The 18,069-nt window shown below is 46.5% G+C and overlaps 1 protein-coding gene across 4 annotated transcripts in view; it reads left to right on the top strand.

Moving 5' to 3' along the window:
* Positions 1-13,697, top strand: part of SPON1 (spondin 1) — a 460,458-nt gene extending 446,761 nt beyond the window's left edge. For 3 of the 4 annotated variants that reach the window (XM_081545084.1, XM_081545085.1, XM_081545081.1), the window contains 9 exons: positions 564-765; positions 1,743-1,883; positions 2,555-2,630; positions 3,650-3,832; positions 6,078-6,248; positions 6,331-6,498; positions 7,325-7,489; positions 9,313-9,576; positions 11,320-13,697. In XM_081545084.1, the coding sequence (XP_081401210.1) occupies positions 564-765; positions 1,743-1,883; positions 2,555-2,630; positions 3,650-3,832; positions 6,078-6,248; positions 6,331-6,498; positions 7,325-7,489; positions 9,313-9,576; positions 11,320-11,483 (1,534 nt within the window). In that variant the 3' untranslated portion in view covers positions 11,484-13,697. The remainder of the gene's footprint in view (positions 1-563; positions 766-1,742; positions 1,884-2,554; positions 2,631-3,649; positions 3,833-6,077; positions 6,249-6,330; positions 6,499-7,324; positions 7,490-9,312; positions 9,577-11,319) is intronic. The other variant, XM_081545082.1, reaches the window with a different exon arrangement.
* The last annotated feature ends 4,372 nt before the right edge of the window (positions 13,698-18,069 follow it).

The raw sequence follows: 18,069 nt of genomic DNA, 5'->3' as shown, positions 1-18,069 counted from the left end.
CTCAGCTTTCCCATCCATAGGTTGGAGTCAGTAATCCTTACTCCAGGTCTGCTCTGGGGCATCTCTGAGAATGTATAAGGAAAGGCTTGGGCCATCATTATGCAGTTTTTATCTGTCATGTTCATCTCACATCCAGTGCAGCTGGGTACACATGCAGCTTACAGAATTTGTTCATTCGTTTATTCAGAAACATTGGTTGAGCATCTAGTCTGTGCCAGGCGCTGGAGATAAAGCCATGAGGAAGGCAGACAGAATCCCTGCTTTCCCAGAGCTTACACTCCAGAAAGGAATGACAGTCAATAAACAGTTAAACAAATAAGAAAATAAAATAGTAGTTAAGTGCCAAAGACACATTAAAACTGGATAGGGCGGTAGCATATGGTTCCCTCCATGTGTGGCCAATGGATGGGCTCGGAGAGGGAAACCAGCAATGGCCACAGATGGAGACTAAGAATCCCCCTTCTCTCTCTCCCTCTCATCCTTTAGCCATTGTCTGCCCAGATGTCCCTCAGAGCATGCACCCCCAGGGCCCCAAAGGTAATGGTCTCCGTATTTGTTTCCAGGAGAGCAGCACCCTCGGCTGAATTTTCAGTGGATAGGACGCGCCACTTGATGTCCTTCCTGACCATGATGGGCCCCAGCCCCGACTGGAACGTGGGCCTGTCCGCAGAGGATCTGTGCACCAAAGAGTGCGGCTGGGTCCAGAAGGTGGTGCAGGACCTGATCCCCTGGGATGCGGGCACCGACAGCGGGGTGACCTATGAGGTGTGTGCATGCCTGCAGGGCTGAGTGACAGACCTTCCTGAGCACCCGCTCCTTGCCCTGCCCTGTTCTGGGGGCCCTGGCCTCGGAGGTGAAGCTGGCTGAGGCTCTGAGCCAGAGGAACTCACAGTCAGTCCAGCAGGGGAGCCCAGCAGGGTCCCGTCATCATGTACTCATAAGCTGTGTGACTCAGGCTCTGGGAAGTACCTGTCCAGATGGTCAGGAGAGCATAGGGAGGGGGTCTGCTAAAGAGGGGTTCAGAGATAAGTGAAGGAGTGGCAGGCAAAAGGCACAGAGGCTGAGAGAGAGAGAGAAGGGGGAACAGAAGGAAAATGATGTTCATTAAGCTGGACCAGATTCCCAAGGCTTCCAGATGGCCAGGCTAAGGAGTTTGGATTCTCCCATGAATGTCAATATTTTTCAGATACGGCCAGCACACCAACTGCATCAAAATCTGGAGCCATCAGAAAACTAGGGGTAGAACAATCTAGAACAGATGTTGGTAAACTGTGGTTTGGAGCCAAACCTGGAGCTTTGGAATCCGGCCTCACACATTTTGATCCCATGGTGTCTGGAGATGCTTTCTCACTACATCAACTGAGTTGACTCATTGCAACAGACACGGTGTGGCCCACGAAGCCTAAAATATTTACCACCTGACCCTCTGCAGACAAACATTTACCAATGCCCAGTCTAGCAGGAAGAACTCTGGATTCAGGCCAACCGGGTTCAGCTATTTCCTAGCTGGAAATGGCTCTCTGAAACTTGGCATCGTCATCTGGGATTAATCCTACTGTGTACACGGGAGAATTTGAAAGTATAGATCTACAAATGTCCATGCATAACACATGGCATGAACCAAATTCTACACATATAAAGGACAGTTGTACTTGTTAAGTTCCTATCAAGGTTTTTGTTCTGATCATATATATCAAATTGTTAATTTCCCACTCTGTATCTGTGTATTTTTTCCATTGCAGTCACCCAACAAGCCCACAATTCCCCAGGAGAAAATCCGACCCCTGACCAGTCTGGATCATCCTCAGAGTCCTTTTTATGATCCAGAGGGTGGATCCATCACTCAAGTAGCCAGAGTTGTCATCGAGAGAATCGCCCGGAAGGTACTGGGTTACAGCTCACCCCGGCACAGACCCCTCCCATCAAGAGACTGGATCCCTTTCTGCTCTAGAATCATGGGATCCCTGGTATATTTAGGATGTGGAATTCCTGGGCCTCTCAGAGTTTGTAGACACAAATTATTCCTATGATATAAATAAGCAAAATCAACATGGGGGAATGGTGTGACGCTCAACCGAATGATTTGCTCCAGGTAACTAGGCTTCATGGTAAGTGCCATAATCAATTTCTAATGTCTGCCATGGGCTTCCCTGGTGGCTCAGTCGGTAAAGAATCTGCCTGCAATGCGGGAGATGTGGATTCTATCCCTGGGTTGAGAAGATTCCCCTGGAGGAGGGCATGGCAAACCATCCCAGGATTCTTTGCCCGGAGAATCCCCATGGACAGAGGAGCCTGGCGGGCTACAGTCCAAAGAGTTGCAGAGTCAGACACGACTGAGCGACTAAGCACAGCACACAGCCATGGGTCAGCAAGTGGGAAGCTGTGGCTTCACTGCCATTTCTTTATTCAGTTAGATTGTAAAAGTTGGCCCACAACTCTGCCATGGCCTAGGATTTGTATACAGGGTGGGCATTCAATTTTATATCCTCCCTCATCTTTCTCCCATACAGTCCACTCTTTAGTGAGAGCCCTCCAACTAAAATTCCTTTTGCAGGGGGAACAGTGCAATATTGTACCCGACAATGTTGACGATATTGTAGCGGACCTGGCTCCAGAAGAGAAAGATGAAGGTAAGCTGCCTTCCTTTATTGCAGGTGGCAACATACACTGGGAGTAAAACATAAACTATCTTTGGGGAAAGCAATTCGCTAACATGTTTTAAAAGCCACAGAAAAACCCTTCGACTTGGTGATCCCTTTTTTAAAACAGAGTTTTGCTTGGGAGATAATCGAAGTAAGGCCAAGGCTAGGCACAAAGTATCAGGGAAATGGTGAAGGCTTGACACTGGAATATGTATTCAACAGTATCAGGCCTTTAAAGTGTCATGTAAATGGCATCCGCATCGGCTTCATGGGACTCAGATAACTCTACACTATGATTCTCACATTAGCCTGTGAGGCAGGAGTGGGTCCAATCACTTCCACAGCAAGGAAAGTCAGCCCAGACCCTAGAGTCAGGAGGCAGTGACAGAGCCCTGGCTTCAGCTCAGGGTATCTCACAGGATCTGGAGCTGAACGAGCTGGGCTCTCCTCCCTGGGCCCTGGGTGAGAAGCCCACCTCTCCACATTTCCTCAACTGTAAGATGGGGGTAATAACAGAGCCTGCCTCCTAGGGAGTTGTGGTAAGGAACTGATGGGACAGATAAAGTTCTTAGAATGATGCTGGCACATAGTAAGTGCTCAGTGAACACCAGCCATCCTTATTCTCATCGTGACACTGTGTGTGGGATCCTGGGAAGAAGAGCAACAACACAGAAAAAGCCTACGCTTCCCCAAATTGCCCATGATATGCCTGCACCTGTGTGGAAACGCTGTCTGCCAAAGTGAGAGCTGGCATTCATGTGTTGAGGAGGCGGGACAGTAGGAGAATCTTTCCTTACTCTGAGGTTACTTCAATTGGTATTAGTGGGATGCCATAGTATTATTTTTGAAGGGAAGTGAATGGCTGCTTGCATCCCAGGAGTGCCCCGCCTCCCCAAGGCTGGTCGGCCAGCGAGGATTTTCTTGTCCCCGCGTGAACTTGTCCAGGGGGAGGGCCAGTCACAGCTCCCACAGGCTCCCAGGGAAAATATCTCACATACTCTTCCCAGATGACACCCCCGAAACCTGCATCTACTCCAACTGGTCCCCGTGGTCCGCCTGCAGCTCCTCCACCTGCGACAAAGGCAAGAGGATGCGGCAGCGCATGCTGAAGGCGCAGCTGGATCTCAGCGTCCCCTGCCCCGACACCCAGGACTTCCAGCCCTGCATGGGCCCCGGATGCAGTGACGAAGGTGAGGAGACACCCCCACCAGCGGGCGGCTGACAGCAGTTCAGGAAGGGAGGGTCCTGCCTGGCCATGCCAGCCTCTCCTACCTGGTCTGGCAATGCCCCCGGTGGACACTAGGACCCCAACTAGATTGTCAGTGGGGACTGACTGCCTAGGGCGACCCTCGTCTCCAACAATGTCTTGAGGGCTGTGAACACAGATGTCTTATGACATCAAAAGAATTCTTGAGATTGAATGACCACCCCCAGCCATACAAGAAAACAAACACAAGTTATCAAAGAGCTAGCAAACATGACAAATTACAGATAGCAAGCCGCCTGCTTCTGGGCCTTACCTCCAATTTCTTTCTAAGAAGCAGGTGAACAGGTTAGCCAAGACTGAACCTAGATCCTTGCCCTAATTCTGTGTTATCCATGTGTGGCCTGCCTCAGCCCAGGTCAGAGCCCTTACTTCCTTGCGTCAGGGCCTTTGGACTGATCGCAGCAGTTCTTTCCTTGTAACTGCTCAAAGGTCAGGCTTAAAAAAGTCAGGCTTGAACTACACACCTGCACCACCCATGTCATGCTGGCTGAAGCTACAACACGTGCTGATTGCTGTGCAAAGGCCAGCTGCCCACTTTCCAAGGTACAATCCTCTCTCTGCCTGAACAGATCTACACTCTGTGCTCTGATCTTAACGGTCTCAGAGGCGCAACGAGGCAGTAAGCAGGGGTTGGGAGGCTGGGCTGGTTTATGGAAGGAAGGAAATCACTTCCATGCTGAGGATAACCAAAGAGACCTTACTGCCCCCCGGCGGGTCATTCACTTTCTGGCTCTTCCTGGGCCACGGTCTTAAACAACCTCTCCTGGATACACTGCACAGTGACTTTTGGCTGTCTGTGCTTGGGACGAGGCATTTCAGAGGGGAGTGAACCCTGCATGCGTAGGCAGGGTGCAAGTTGTGACAGCCCTAGCAATGCTGGAGGCACTTTATCGTTCTCGGGGTTGAGGATGGCGGGGATGGGCGGATGGTCTGAAGTTTATACAGGGGGAGCTGAGGTCTTAAACCATCACCTCCAGAGGGGAGGAATTCCGGTGGCTCCCAGGTGGCAATGACAGTTCTGAAAATGGCTGGGCTATGCCTGTTGTTGTTTGGTGGTATACAGCAGCAAATTTACCAACTATTTAATTGTACAGTTGAGTGGTGTTACATACACATACAAAATTATGCAACTATCACCACCCTCCATAAACTCTTTCCATCTCACAAAACAAACTCTAGACCTATTAAACACTAACTCCCAGTCCCCTGGCAACCATCATTCTGCTTTTAAAGAACTGAATATTCTAGGTATCTCATATAAGTGGAATCATACAGTATTTGTCTTTTTTTTTGACTGGTTTATTTCATTCAGCATAATGTCTTTAGGTTCATCCTTGTTGAAGGACGTGTCAGAATTTCCCTGGGTGTAACGTGGGTTCCAGCTGTCTTCCACCAGCACTGTCTAGCAACACTGTCCATAGGTTCAGTAACAACATGTAGCCTTCACTCCTGTGTACATGTGACTGTGGATGTGTGCAGGCTGGCCTCATGCTGAGATTTCCATCCTTCTCTCTAGCTTCATCTCCCAGTGCCACACAGCACACTCCGGACAGGTTGTTGCAAGAGCTAGTCCCTTCATCTTAAATACCGATATTCTCCACCCAACCAACGTGCCCTCCTGTGTGAAGTCTACCCCAGAACTCCAAGGAGCCTTCTCCCCCTCCCATTCTCTGGGCTTGCATCTGCTGTCATATTTTCAATACCTATAATTATTGCCAATTTATGTGCCCATCTCTCTTTCTGGAGAAGGTGAAAATCCATACTATACACATCTTTTTAACCTCAGTCACCACATATCACTAAGCAGTCAGTAAATTTTAATTGACATGAGTAAATGGATGGATGGATGACTTCATATCCCTCATCCTTTTTTTAGAACTAATCAGGCATATATCACACTCTTACCCATCCAAACATCTTTCAAATGTATTGTCCAGTGAAGGAGTAATCCCCAGTGCTCCACGTACCCAGAGAAAGCCATTTCCTTTAAAGAACAATTCCTGGTTTAAAAATGTGTGCCCTTTACACTGGCTTCCATCCTCAGTTGCCCAAATCCCCCTGAGTGCCAGCTGACCGTGTAGATTTCCGCCCTCGGGGGAGCTCGGTCGCTCCGTCGGTCGCGCGAGCCCCAGTGCCGCCGGGGCTGCAGCGTCCGCTCCGTGTTGCAGACGGCTCCACATGCACCATGTCCGAGTGGATCACCTGGTCACCCTGCAGCATCTCCTGTGGCACCGGCATGCGGTCCCGGGAGAGGTACGTGAAGCAGTTCCCGGAGGACGGCTCCGTGTGCACGCTGCCCACCGAGGAGACGGAGAAGTGCACGGTCAACGAAGAGTGCTGTGAGTGGGGCACCGGGGTGGGGTGGGGACGGGGGCTCAGAGGCTGAGGCTGCTGACACGATGCCGCCACCGGACTCCCCAGCTCCCAGCAGCTGCCTGACGACCGAGTGGGGCGAGTGGGACGAGTGCAGCGCCACCTGCGGGATGGGCATGAAGAAGCGGCATCGCATGGTCAAGATGAGCCCCGCGGACGGCTCCATGTGCAAGGCTGAGACATCTCAAGCAGAGAAGTGCATGATGCCCGAATGCCGTGAGTGGGCGTGGCGGGGGGGGTTGCGCGTTGGGGGAGAGGATGGCGGCCCCCAGCACTGTGTACCACTGTCAAGGCTGCGCAGGTGCAGGGGGAAATACGGGCCCCCATCCTGGCAGGGCACTTCCCCTGTAAGATGAAAGCTATAGGTGTGTGGACATCATCCAGACCCACAGTGACCTCCTTTGAAGGAGCAGTGCTGCAGTGGCAAGCTGGTGGATTCTAAATAGCATTCACCTGTGTTCATAGGACCCTAGAGTATCTTTTCTGGGGGTTATACATGTAGGCAGGTTGTACATTCCTCAGGTCATCAGAGACCCCTTCATTCTTGTTCTATTGGACTTGCCTGTGGCCCCATAAAGCAATACATCTCCTCCACACACAAATGCACATAGGCCCACACATCACTACAGAGATGCACACATGCACCCAAGTACATTCTAGGGATTTCAGCACCCAAGTGTCCAAAAAGATCATTGAGCCTATCTTTTAGCGCACGGTTCTTGGGGCATGTGGGATGTTTCTGTCTCTAGTAAGAAAGACCCTATTCAGACCCTCAGCGGGTTTCAAGTGGGGAAGCCTGTATTCGTATAACAGAGCCACATTCTGAGCACCAGCTGGGCCAGGGGAGATGCAGGAGAATGACAACAGTTAGTGGTTTGCTGAGCCACTCCTGGCTCCATAAAGGTCACTTTGGTTATCTGCACCCACTGGTCAATCTCACTTTACTCAGGGGGCCCAAGTGGAGGACAAAGGGTAGGGGGGCACCAGATCAAAGAAAGCAAAGGGAGCCTGTTCTCAGTGGCAAACCTGGCTCTTGGTCTAGACACCATCCCATGCTTGCTGTCCCTGTGGTCCGAGTGGAGCGACTGCAGCGTGACCTGTGGAAAGGGCATGCGGACCCGCCAGCGGATGCTCAAGTCTCTGGCCGAACTCGGGGACTGTAATGAGGAGCTGGAGCAGGTGGAGAAGTGCATGCTGCCTGAATGCCGTAAGTCCTGGAGCTCCTGGGAGCTGCCTCTCCTCTTAACCAGGCCTGCATGCTGCTCATACTGCTAGGTCCTGCACTATGACTGCTGGCTGGGGAATCCCACTACTGTCTACAAGACACCCAAACTGCTGTTAAGTCTAAACAGGAGACTTAGATGGAAAACGGCACAGGCTCAATAAAACTTAATTTTGTAGTTCCCCACTCACCCCCCTCCCCCAGTTTAGAGGCTAGTCTGACCCATGGGTTTTCCAAGATTTTTAATTCTATTCCTCCCTGCCCGTGACTGTTTTATTTACCCATGACCAGAAGGTGGACATTAAACCAGTGGTTCCCTGATACGAAGACAGGCCAGCAAGTAGAGCCCTCAAAAGCCCCATACTTACCCTCATCTACTCTCAAATCTCTATGACCAGCTGAATTTATTATCTAAGGAGAAAGCCCATTTTTCTGGTTAGTCTTCCCAGAGACCTTCTCTTCAGGTGGTGGAAAGTCAGACTCATTTGCTAGGATCTGTTTTTCTGGCTTCCTCTCCCTTGCAATTACTCAGGCTGCCTGCCCAGGGGCAGATCCCAGCTCTGTCCCTTACTGGCTGTATAAATTTCAGCACATTATTTAGCAACCCTCTCCCTCATCTGCTCTGAGAATTAAACCATATAACTAGTACAAAGTGCTGAGCCCACCAAGGAAGTCTGAGCCTCCACCAATGTTATGTATTACAGTTCCTGAGCTGTTTTAACCAAAGTCATGTGTGGAGATGACCCAATCATCCAATTAAAACCTCGGGCTTTTACTACGATTGACCCTGAGTTTTACACAGCTCATTGGAGCTGGGGCTCTGGAATTTTCTGATATGCTGTTACCAACTTAAACAAAACTCTATATCCACAGGGCCCAGTGAATGGAGGGAGAAGAAAAAGAACATTTATGGAACACTGTGAGCCAGAAACTGGGCTGAGAGTATTACTTCACTCAGTCCTCAAAACCTAATAAGAAAAATATTGTTATCCCCATGTTGTAGATGGGAAAGCTGCCGGAGCTCCCACAGGGAGAGAAGGGCAGACCATGAACAAAATTAGTTCTTCCTAGATCCAGCCAACCTGGCCCCCACTCTGCAGAGGCAGTGCAGTTTGGAATCATCTGCCTCCCTGGAAGACATCCTGAGGGTCACTCAGAGGTGTCAGCTTTCCTCCACGTGTGAGAGGTGCTGGCTTAGTGAGAATGGGCTGGATCTCTTATCATGATAAGCCATGACACCACTCACTTCTTCCCTCTTCCCTACTGAATTTCCTGTTTCTGACTCCTGTGTGTTTTGACGATCATCATATATAAGACCCAGGATGATGTAAGAACAAGAGACGCTGCCTGGCTCTTACTGCAAAAGTCACAGTGTCCTTAGTATTATTAGTCCACAGGGGTAAATGGCACCAGGGAGCTGTGCCTTCCCTCAGGGAAGCAGGGTCTTTGGCTGTGGAAAGCTGGTCTGTGCCACCTGAGGCTAATTTGACAGTACTCTAGAAGCTCAGAGAGAGCAAAAGGTTCTGAACTAATCTTCAAAGTCCCTCCAAAAGCCTTTTCGAATCATAAAGAGGGCACAGTATATGGGTTTCAATTGGGGCACCAATTCTGCATCCACTGCTTACCAACCATGTGGGCTGGACAGTCAGTCTGTCTCCTAGAGCCTCAGTTTCTTCCTCCATAAAAATGGGGTAACAGTACCTGCTTTGCATTTCCCAGAGGCTTGTGTCAAGATGTTCAAAGAAGAGTAAGTATCCAGATCTTATTTCGGATGTGAGATACACTCATGCCCATCTGTGTCTTGCCAGCCATTGACTGTGAGCTCACGGAGTGGTCCCAGTGGTCGGAATGTAACAAGTCATGCGGGAAAGGACACATGATTCGAACCCGCATGATCCAAATGGAGCCTCAGTTTGGAGGCGCACCCTGCCCAGAGACTGTACAGCGGAAAAAGTGCCGCATCCGGAAATGCCTCCGAAATCCATCCATCCAGAACCTGCGCTGGAGGGAGGCCCGAGAGAGCCGGAGGAGTGAACAGCTGAGGGAGGAGTCGGACGGGGACCAGTTTCCAGGTACTGCCCCCAAGTGTGGGGCTGGCGTTCAGGGAGATGTCAAAGCAGAATGGGTCTTGAACTTGTAGGAGTTTGCTAGTAAAAGAAGGGTGTTTCAAGGGAGCAGGTGTTGTTATTGCAAAGGCACGGAAATACCCAAGAACAAGACACATTCAAGTGGTAAGTGGGCTCTAGAAGAACACACAGTATGGGGGAGGCAGGAAACCAGGCCGCAGACAGAGGACAGGGACCAGACCAGGAAAGGTCTACTGGCTGCTGAGGACCAGATCCTGCAGGTGAAGGTTTTAAGTAACAGATTGACTTTAACAGGCCTGTGTTGAATGGTCTGGAGGTGGCAAAAACGGAAGCACAAAGACCGGCTTAAATTTTCTCTGTAGACAAGGAGAGAGCTTATGTGTCCCCCTCCTTCAGTATAACCTAAGGAGTTCCAAAACTTAAAAAAAAAAATCCCACTTAGGGCTTCACTGATGAATAAGCTGGTCCCAGCCAAGAGCGCAATATCAGTGAAACAATAGCTGGGAATAGCTTTTTGTCTAATATCATTTCCATAGTCCAATATAAAATCAACAGCAAGTAATAAGTCATTAGCAAAACAAAAAAGCTGAGAAATGTGCATTAAAATGACGTATGACATAACCACATCTACTTAGAATGCATTCCAGTATCAAATGACAAATTTCAACAATGCAAAAACCACAATCATTTTCACACCAACCTAATATACATAGTGCTATGGAAGTTGTTTTTTTTTTTTTTAATTACGATCTAACTTAATCTTGGGATCAGGGATGTTTTCTTTGAGAAAGGCAAGTCTATTTACATGGGAAAAATAATTATACCTGAGTTTACTTGATACTAGACTTCCCTGGTGGCTCAGACGGTAAAGCGTCTGCCTACAATGCCTACAACGTGGGAGACCTGGGTTCAATCCCTGGATTGGGAAGATCTCATGGAGAAGGAAATGGCAACCCACTCCAGTATTCTTGCCTGGAAAATCCCATGGATGGTGGAACCTGGTAGGCTACAGTCCCTGGGGTCGCAAAGAGTTGGACACGACTGAGCGGCTTCACTTTCACTTCACTTTACTTGATACTGGGAAAGCTAAGCGCTTGGGAGAGCAAAGCATTAGAGGAAGTGGTTACTTGCTCCTTGGCTGATTGCTGCGATAATAAGCCACTCTAAAACAAATGAAATTTACAGGATTCTGTAGGGCAGTTACTTGGATTGACTTTAGCTGGATGATTCCTGCGGGGTTTAGCTTAGGCTTATTTGAGTGACTACTGTCAGGTGGTGGCTCAGGTAGGGCTGGAAGGTCTAGAGTGGCCTCACCTGTGTTTCTGGGGCCTCGCTCCACGTAGTCTCCCCAACAGATAGCCACGCTTGCTTACACAGTGGTGGAAAAGGTTCCCAAGGGCTTTTTTTCAAGCCATGCTTACTCGTGTCCCATTGGCCAAAAGCAAGTCATATAGCCAAACCCAGATTCTGGGGGTGGAGGAAGAGACTCTGCTCCTTGATGGGGAAGAGCTGCAAAGTATTTAATGGACCATTTTAACAGTCAATCACCAATGAGCTAACGTGTGTGATAGGAACTCAAATAACGTGATAAGAATTCAACAAATTATTACATACAAGAGCAGAGAAGTCCAGACAACTACCTAGGTTTGACAGTTGTTTACTAGAGTTCAGTCTCCTTGTTCTTCCCGCCATGTCTGCTGGCCTAACCAGGCCTTCTCATGCTTTCAGGCTGCAGGATGCGCCCTTGGACAGCCTGGTCAGAGTGCACCAAACTGTGCGGAGGAGGAATCCAGGAACGCTACATGACTGTGAAGAAGAGGTTCAAAAGCTCCCAGTTTACCAGCTGCAAAGACAAGAAGGAGATCAGAGCGTGCAACGTCCATCCGTGTTAACCAGGGTACATGTGTCCCAGGGCTGCACACTCTAGACCTCCAGAGGCACCAATGGCTGGATCGTTTGCTTGTTTGTTTAAGGCAGTTTAAATCGTGTATGCTAGTTTTCATTTCTGCAGGGTGGTCTGCCCAGTAGTCCTGTGGATGCTGGGGCCACCCTTCTGTACACTTCTTGGTGGGCACAGACTGGGGGTGGGGGGTTCCCTCGTCCTTAGCCGGCCCTCCTCCAGCACAAGTGAGTAGTGTTGGTCACCTGTGCTAAACAGAATGTGTCCCTCTCGAGCATCCACCTGGGCAGCAGGACAGAGACCCCGGCCTCCCCAACATGGAGAGGCAGCTGTGCCCGCAGCTGACCCTGTGCGTCGGTGCCAGGGGCACAGCAGCGGGGAGACATTCCTGATTGGGTGGGAATGAGAGCAGATTCCCCTCATTCTTGCCTGTGGCCTGCTTGCTCTTGCAGCAAACTACTGTTTGCTTGTCTCTCCTCATTTAGTGGAACTTTAGGGTCCCTTGTTGAGTCTCCTCAGTCATCAACAGTTCTTGGGGAAAACAGCTGGCAGACATGAAGAGAAGCACTGATGTTGGGTGGCTTTTCTTCTTTCACTTAGAAATTCTGAATCCAGTATCTCAACCCCTAATACTGGTTCCTGATACTCCAAAGGAAAGAAATGATGGCTGCTTTTTAAAAAAATATAACCAGTTCTTACACCTGAGGTAAAACGTACTGAGTCTAGAAATTATTATTCCCTTCTTTCGGGTTTTTTTGGATATAATTCTCTTAGGAAGCCAGCCTTAGGAACCTTGTGATCCTAGATCCTTACTAGAACCACAGCAGCAAAACTGGCCTCTAGAGCAGTCCCAGGCTTGAGTTTTTAAAACCTTCCAACACAGACTTTTAAATCAGCAAACCAGTTTCTAACAAGAAAACCTTTTTTTCTGTTATGCAAACATTCTGCCGAGTTTGTCTGCAGCCCACCAAGCCATTCCTTGAACAAAAATACTATCTCAGAACTTGAAAGGGTTTTTATAGTCATAAAATTTTATATGTAGAGAGAGAGTGTTTCAGAGATCAAGACAAATCCAGGGAGAAAGGAATGTCACGGAATCAAGTTAGCAGAAAAATCTGGTGGGAAATCAAACTTATGTACATCAGCCCTCCACACCAAGGGTCTCGTCCTCTGACATAACCATAGGGAGGGACATGGTTTCCCATCCCCTTCCAAACACAAGCACACCAAATTCAGGGAGACTGACTACCAAGGATTAGTGTAAAAGGACATTTTACCAGCTTGAGTCCATCAGCAGTTTCTACTCATTTACTGTTAAAATTACTGTTCTGCTCCTGTTGTAGGCCTTCTTTATCGTGCTTAATCCAAATATGTACCATGGATGAGATGCATACAATGCTTTGAATACACTACTTTAAGAATTTGCATTAAATACATCAGGATATTCCAAACACAACATTATATATATATGCTACAGCCTTGAATCTGTACTGTTTTAACTACGAGAGAGACTATTCAATAAAAAAATCATTGGGTCTGTCTTTTGTGTTTTAAACTAATTCAGTGTTCAGAAGGTTGGGTCTTTTTTTTTTTTTTACAATTGTTATCCATTTCAGTCATATTCAGTAAGAGATATGCCTTTTGCACCCTCATTCCAGAGGGACCACTATTTCCATTCCTGAGCTTTCTGGGGGTCTGAATTGTTTCCAACATTATTTTTTTAATCCTTCAAGTGAACTGCTTTCTCCTCCCTTGTACAAAGCAGTACAAAATATAAAGAAATAAGAGGTTTAATTTCAGTTTGCACAAAAGCAAAAGTCCTGATATAGAATCTGCTTGCTTTTCCAACATACTCTTAGCTATCTAAAGGCATCCTTCCTCCCAACCCATGAAAATCAAAGTTGCATATAGTGGCAATTCCTAAGTAACTAAGGACAAGCCACCCTAATATCTCATGTTCTTGTTTGGTCCCTATTTGGGTAAATTTTAATCCAAATTTTGGAGACTTAAAACCAGGCAACTGGTTAATGAATAAGAATGGGTAACATGTTTCTTGTTACATAAGTGTTAATTCTTTTTTGTTTGCAAGGGGGAATTTATAAGAAACACCAAATCTCTTTCTTACCAAAGTCTTGTGTTAGGTGGTTTATAGTTTTTCTGGTTAACCAATCTTTTGGAAATAAAGACTTTTTACTACAAAATAAAATTTGTTTGGACTTCCACTTGAGATGGTAAACATATCATAAGACACCCAGTAAAAACTGCCATACAAAGAACAACTATAATTGTGTGTATTTTTATCAAGACCAAACTACTCAGACTTCCAATTTACATCCACATTTTAAAATGAAAGTAAGATCAGAGATATATTCCCCAATCAGACATGGGGTCACTTACCTGTCACCTTGCCGATGCATTATTTGAAGATACTCCTCTGTTGTAGCAAATAAAAATAAAGCCTGGGCTTCTTCAGACCCAGAACTGAAAAAAATTAAATGTTGTTGTACTGTTTTTAATTTGGACTTTGTATATTAAACATGTTTTAGATATAGTCAAGGTCTGCGTACTTCTTCCAGGAAGTAAGGATACACTATACATTCTCACATGACCACAATTCTCCAGAAACTTAATCTAGGTCAAGTCCACAGCCAAAATGTCAAGACACAAAAATCTGCAATGTCAAATTACTTCTGTGACCTAACAAACAGCCCACATGTTTCAGTTTAAAGGAGTTAAATATTAAACTGTACTAGGACTGTGCAGTTGGCTCCTTTCCCCTCAGAGTTAAATATTTATGTCCTTAAGAAATGGACAGTATAGTCCAAATAAGATTATAAACATAAATATTCAATCTCTAATTATAACACAGCATCAAGGAAAACAGACATTCTACTCTTTGGTGCTATTAATTTTCATAACTGAATGATTTAGTTTTTCATCTTACTCAAAACAAGGAGAATGAATGAAAATAAAATAGTCCTTTCTGAAAAAGAGATGCTGTAACAAGCTATAAATAGCAGCTGAATGCTAATGAGCATGAAGTTAGTTTTTCAATTTAAATCCTTTGAAATCTGTGAGCAAAAGATCTGTACTAAAATGTCAAATTTAAATAATGGCATCCTTGCTCTAGACACACTGTCAAGTGTGCCCTGTCGGGCACAGAAAGAAGCCTGGATTCAAACCACTGTGTTATTTTACCTTTTCTGGCCTCAGGCTTGGTAACAAGCTTTCTTACACTAAAGGATTTCTCTGCCCACCTCCACAATTTGCCAGTTTCCATCTTGAGAGCGAGTCCTGATGGTGTCCTGGCAGGAAGGTCACTGAACGCCAGTTTTACCCCACCAGTCCCTTGCTCCCTTGTACACCAAGAAATGCCTGCTTTGTGTTGAAGCTGGCTTGAGTTGTATTTCTATCACTCCGGACTGAAAATGTCCTGGAAAAAAAATACAGATGCAAAACTTTCACCCAGCTATCATCAGAGAAAAATGCAGTTCCAGACTTTTCATTCAATGTAATGTCCTAACAGGAGATAGCATTCATTATCATTATCACTTTCTCATAGTGCTCTAAATTCTTCATAAATCTCAGAATATGTCCTTCCCTTCTTCCTGGCTTTACAACTTACTGGTAACACTTTTCATATTTTAATGTTACTCCTATTCAAGGTAATAATTTTCATAGTTTAAAAGTATTCTGTGTTTAGGCAGTTTACTTCAAATATTAAGAATTTTAAGTATTAGAAGGGAAAGGGACCAACATCTTATTCAAGACTACTGATTACAATACTGAGAGTTTATAAGAGTCTCTGTTGGCTAGTGTAAGCATGTAACTCCTACTGGGAGATCTTAACCTGGAAGTTACCAACCCATCTAAGAACTGGGATGGACCAATCATGAAAAATCCCTGGATCTCCTGCTCCCTCACACACTGCGTTAGTGCCACTCCGAGAGAGACTGCAGCCTGAAAACATCCACAAACTGACCATTACTATCCTACAATGAAAGACAAAAGCATTCAGAAACTTTTCATTTGACATTGCCACAACAGCCCAGAGTATAATTATTCTTCTACCAGTTCATATTTTGTATTACATTTAGTAAACTGTATCGTTCCAGGACAGTGGAGATTTAAAAAAAAAATTTTTTTTAACTGGCCCTTCACCTCAGCCTGAGAAGCACTGCACTACGCCATTCTCACTCGTCAGTCAGAAAGGAATGTTGCCGGCAAACCAGAAGCTTCTCAATCTCTCAAGGCTTCCGTAGGCAAATGGGAATATCTGCTTCCAAGACGTGCATACCTACATGTCTATGACTGAGTGCCCTGCACTGGCTCATTTTCTTATTTCTCCAACATCCTACCCTATCAAGCAAGACAGCTGCCCCATCACCCTCTGATTCTGCCACAAAATTTCTCCGAATGGTAACCCTAGCTTCCTTCCTCCATTTCCTTTTCCTCCAATCACACTACAACCAGATGACCAAAATGAATCTCTCAAACTCACCAGCAATCTCTAAACATGCACTGCTGCTCCTCATTCCCCAATCCTTGCACAGCACCCAAAGGTCTTTACTACCCCTCAACTTCCTTGACAACAGTCTCCTGAGTCTTTCCAATAATAGGCTGCTTCCCTTGGCTTTCTTCTGCCTTTTAGTTTCCTAAATGTTCGTTTTCCAAAAAAATTTTACCCTGAATGTTCTCTCAAACATACTTTCTGCCTCAATTCACTCCCACCTCTCCAATCATTAGCTCACAATAGAGCAATCCCAAATCTTCAGCTTTTAGTTCCAGCCTCTTCTTTCACACATCAATCCCTATTCCTCAATGCCTCCTGGACTAACTCGGTATGTACCTGCCACAGTCACCATATATTTTGTTTCTATCACTAGAAGGCTATCTGTGCCCCTTGTTCATTCATCAAATGGTTTTTGGCACATGCCAGGCAACATGGGTAAAGCAGTAAATCCAACAGATACAGTTCTGCCCTCACAGAGCTTATGATATTAAGTTATACATGGTGGGTAAGTATCATGAAGTAAATACAGGGCAGTGTGATATTAGAATGAGGTGGTCCAAGGGGGCTCTCTGAGGTGGCATCTAAGCCAAGAGCAAAAGAGTGAAACGGCTAATTCCAACAGTCGAGTGAAACAAGTGATTTGGAAAACACTCAGTATGTTCTAGGGTGTGAGAAAGCAAGTCAGCTTGAATGTAAGTGAGAAGCAGGAAGATGACAGATCCTGCAAAAGATTGCCTTGTACACTATGGGAAGGGATTCAAATGCTACTTCAAGTGCATTGAGAGGATGACAGATTTTAAGCAGCAGTGTAACATTTAATTTATGATCTAAAAAAGATCCCTTTGGCTGCACTGACAGAAAGGTTTTGTCGGGGCAAAATGGAAATAAAGACTACTTCACAGGCCATTGCAATAACATGGGTGCGAGACCAGAGAGGCTCAGAGAAAGTGGCAGAACAAACAAAAAGAGAATAGATTCCATGACTCCAACAACCTCTTACCTGACTACCCCTCCTTAAATCCACACTTCATCATCCTTACAAGACTGGATTCAGGCAATCCCTGTTCAGAATACCTGGTGGTTCCCCATTATATACAGAAGGGCCACCATATTTAAAGCCCTCCACCACCCAAGCCCAGTCTACTCTATCATTTTTTCCCAATTGCATTAAAATCGTTTTAGACTAAGGTTCCAATCCCAGAACACACCCTGTGTGCTGCCAACTCGGTGCTTCTGCCTGGGCTTTCCCCAGTGTTATCCACATCTCACCCTACTCCTCTCTTGCCACCCCAAAGCCTACCAATCCATCAAGCTCCAGCAAAAACATCACTTCCAATTAAGAAGCTAAGTTCCCTCTGATTTTCCAGGAGGAATATAAAACCATCACTTCCACTGGATTTGACAACTTTTGCACACTCCTCACAGTCTGCCTTAACTCTACAGGCTTGACGTTTGTTTCTTGTCACTCTATCTTCCCCTATTAGACACTGGGTAATTTGTAGGAAGGAACTCTATCCATTCCCCAGAACACCCAATGAAGTCTTGCACAGAAAATCTATGTTCAAATTAAAATGCCTTTAGAAGCCACAAGGAGATGGCAGGAGGGACACTTTCATGACATAATCAAATCCCATGGCTACCAGGTGGGTGGCCCACAAATTAGAAAAAAAAAAAAAAATGTATCACAGAGGTTCTCCTACAAGAGAGAGAGTTGAGTTCTACATCAGGCTCTCCATCCTAAGAGTCTGGCATCAGGAAGGAATTCCCAAAGCATTTACCTTTGAAGCCCAGCAAGGCTTGAGGGCAGGAGGTCCACAGGGCTGGAGGAAACAGACTTCACTCTTGCAGGATGCACACAAGGTTTCATGTACACTGGGACCCAGCACAAAGCAGTAACTCCACAGGAGCTGGAGATCCACTGTGACTCATTGTGGGGCAAGAAGGGAACTCCAGTGGCAGAAGCCCCAGAAAGTACTGACAGGCGTGAGCTCTCCTGATGGTCACCATTTTGGCATCAAGACCTGGCCCTACTCAGGTTCATGTCTCAGGCCAGCCAACCAGCAAG

The sequence above is a fragment of the Giraffa tippelskirchi genome, chromosome 11 (assembly GCF_054371585.1).
Source record: "Giraffa tippelskirchi isolate mGirTip1 chromosome 11, T2T-mGirTip1v1.2.pri, whole genome shotgun sequence".
In the NCBI taxonomy this organism is placed as follows: domain Eukaryota; kingdom Metazoa; phylum Chordata; class Mammalia; order Artiodactyla; family Giraffidae; genus Giraffa; species Giraffa tippelskirchi.
This window is presented reverse-complemented; position numbering and strand designations above follow the sequence as displayed.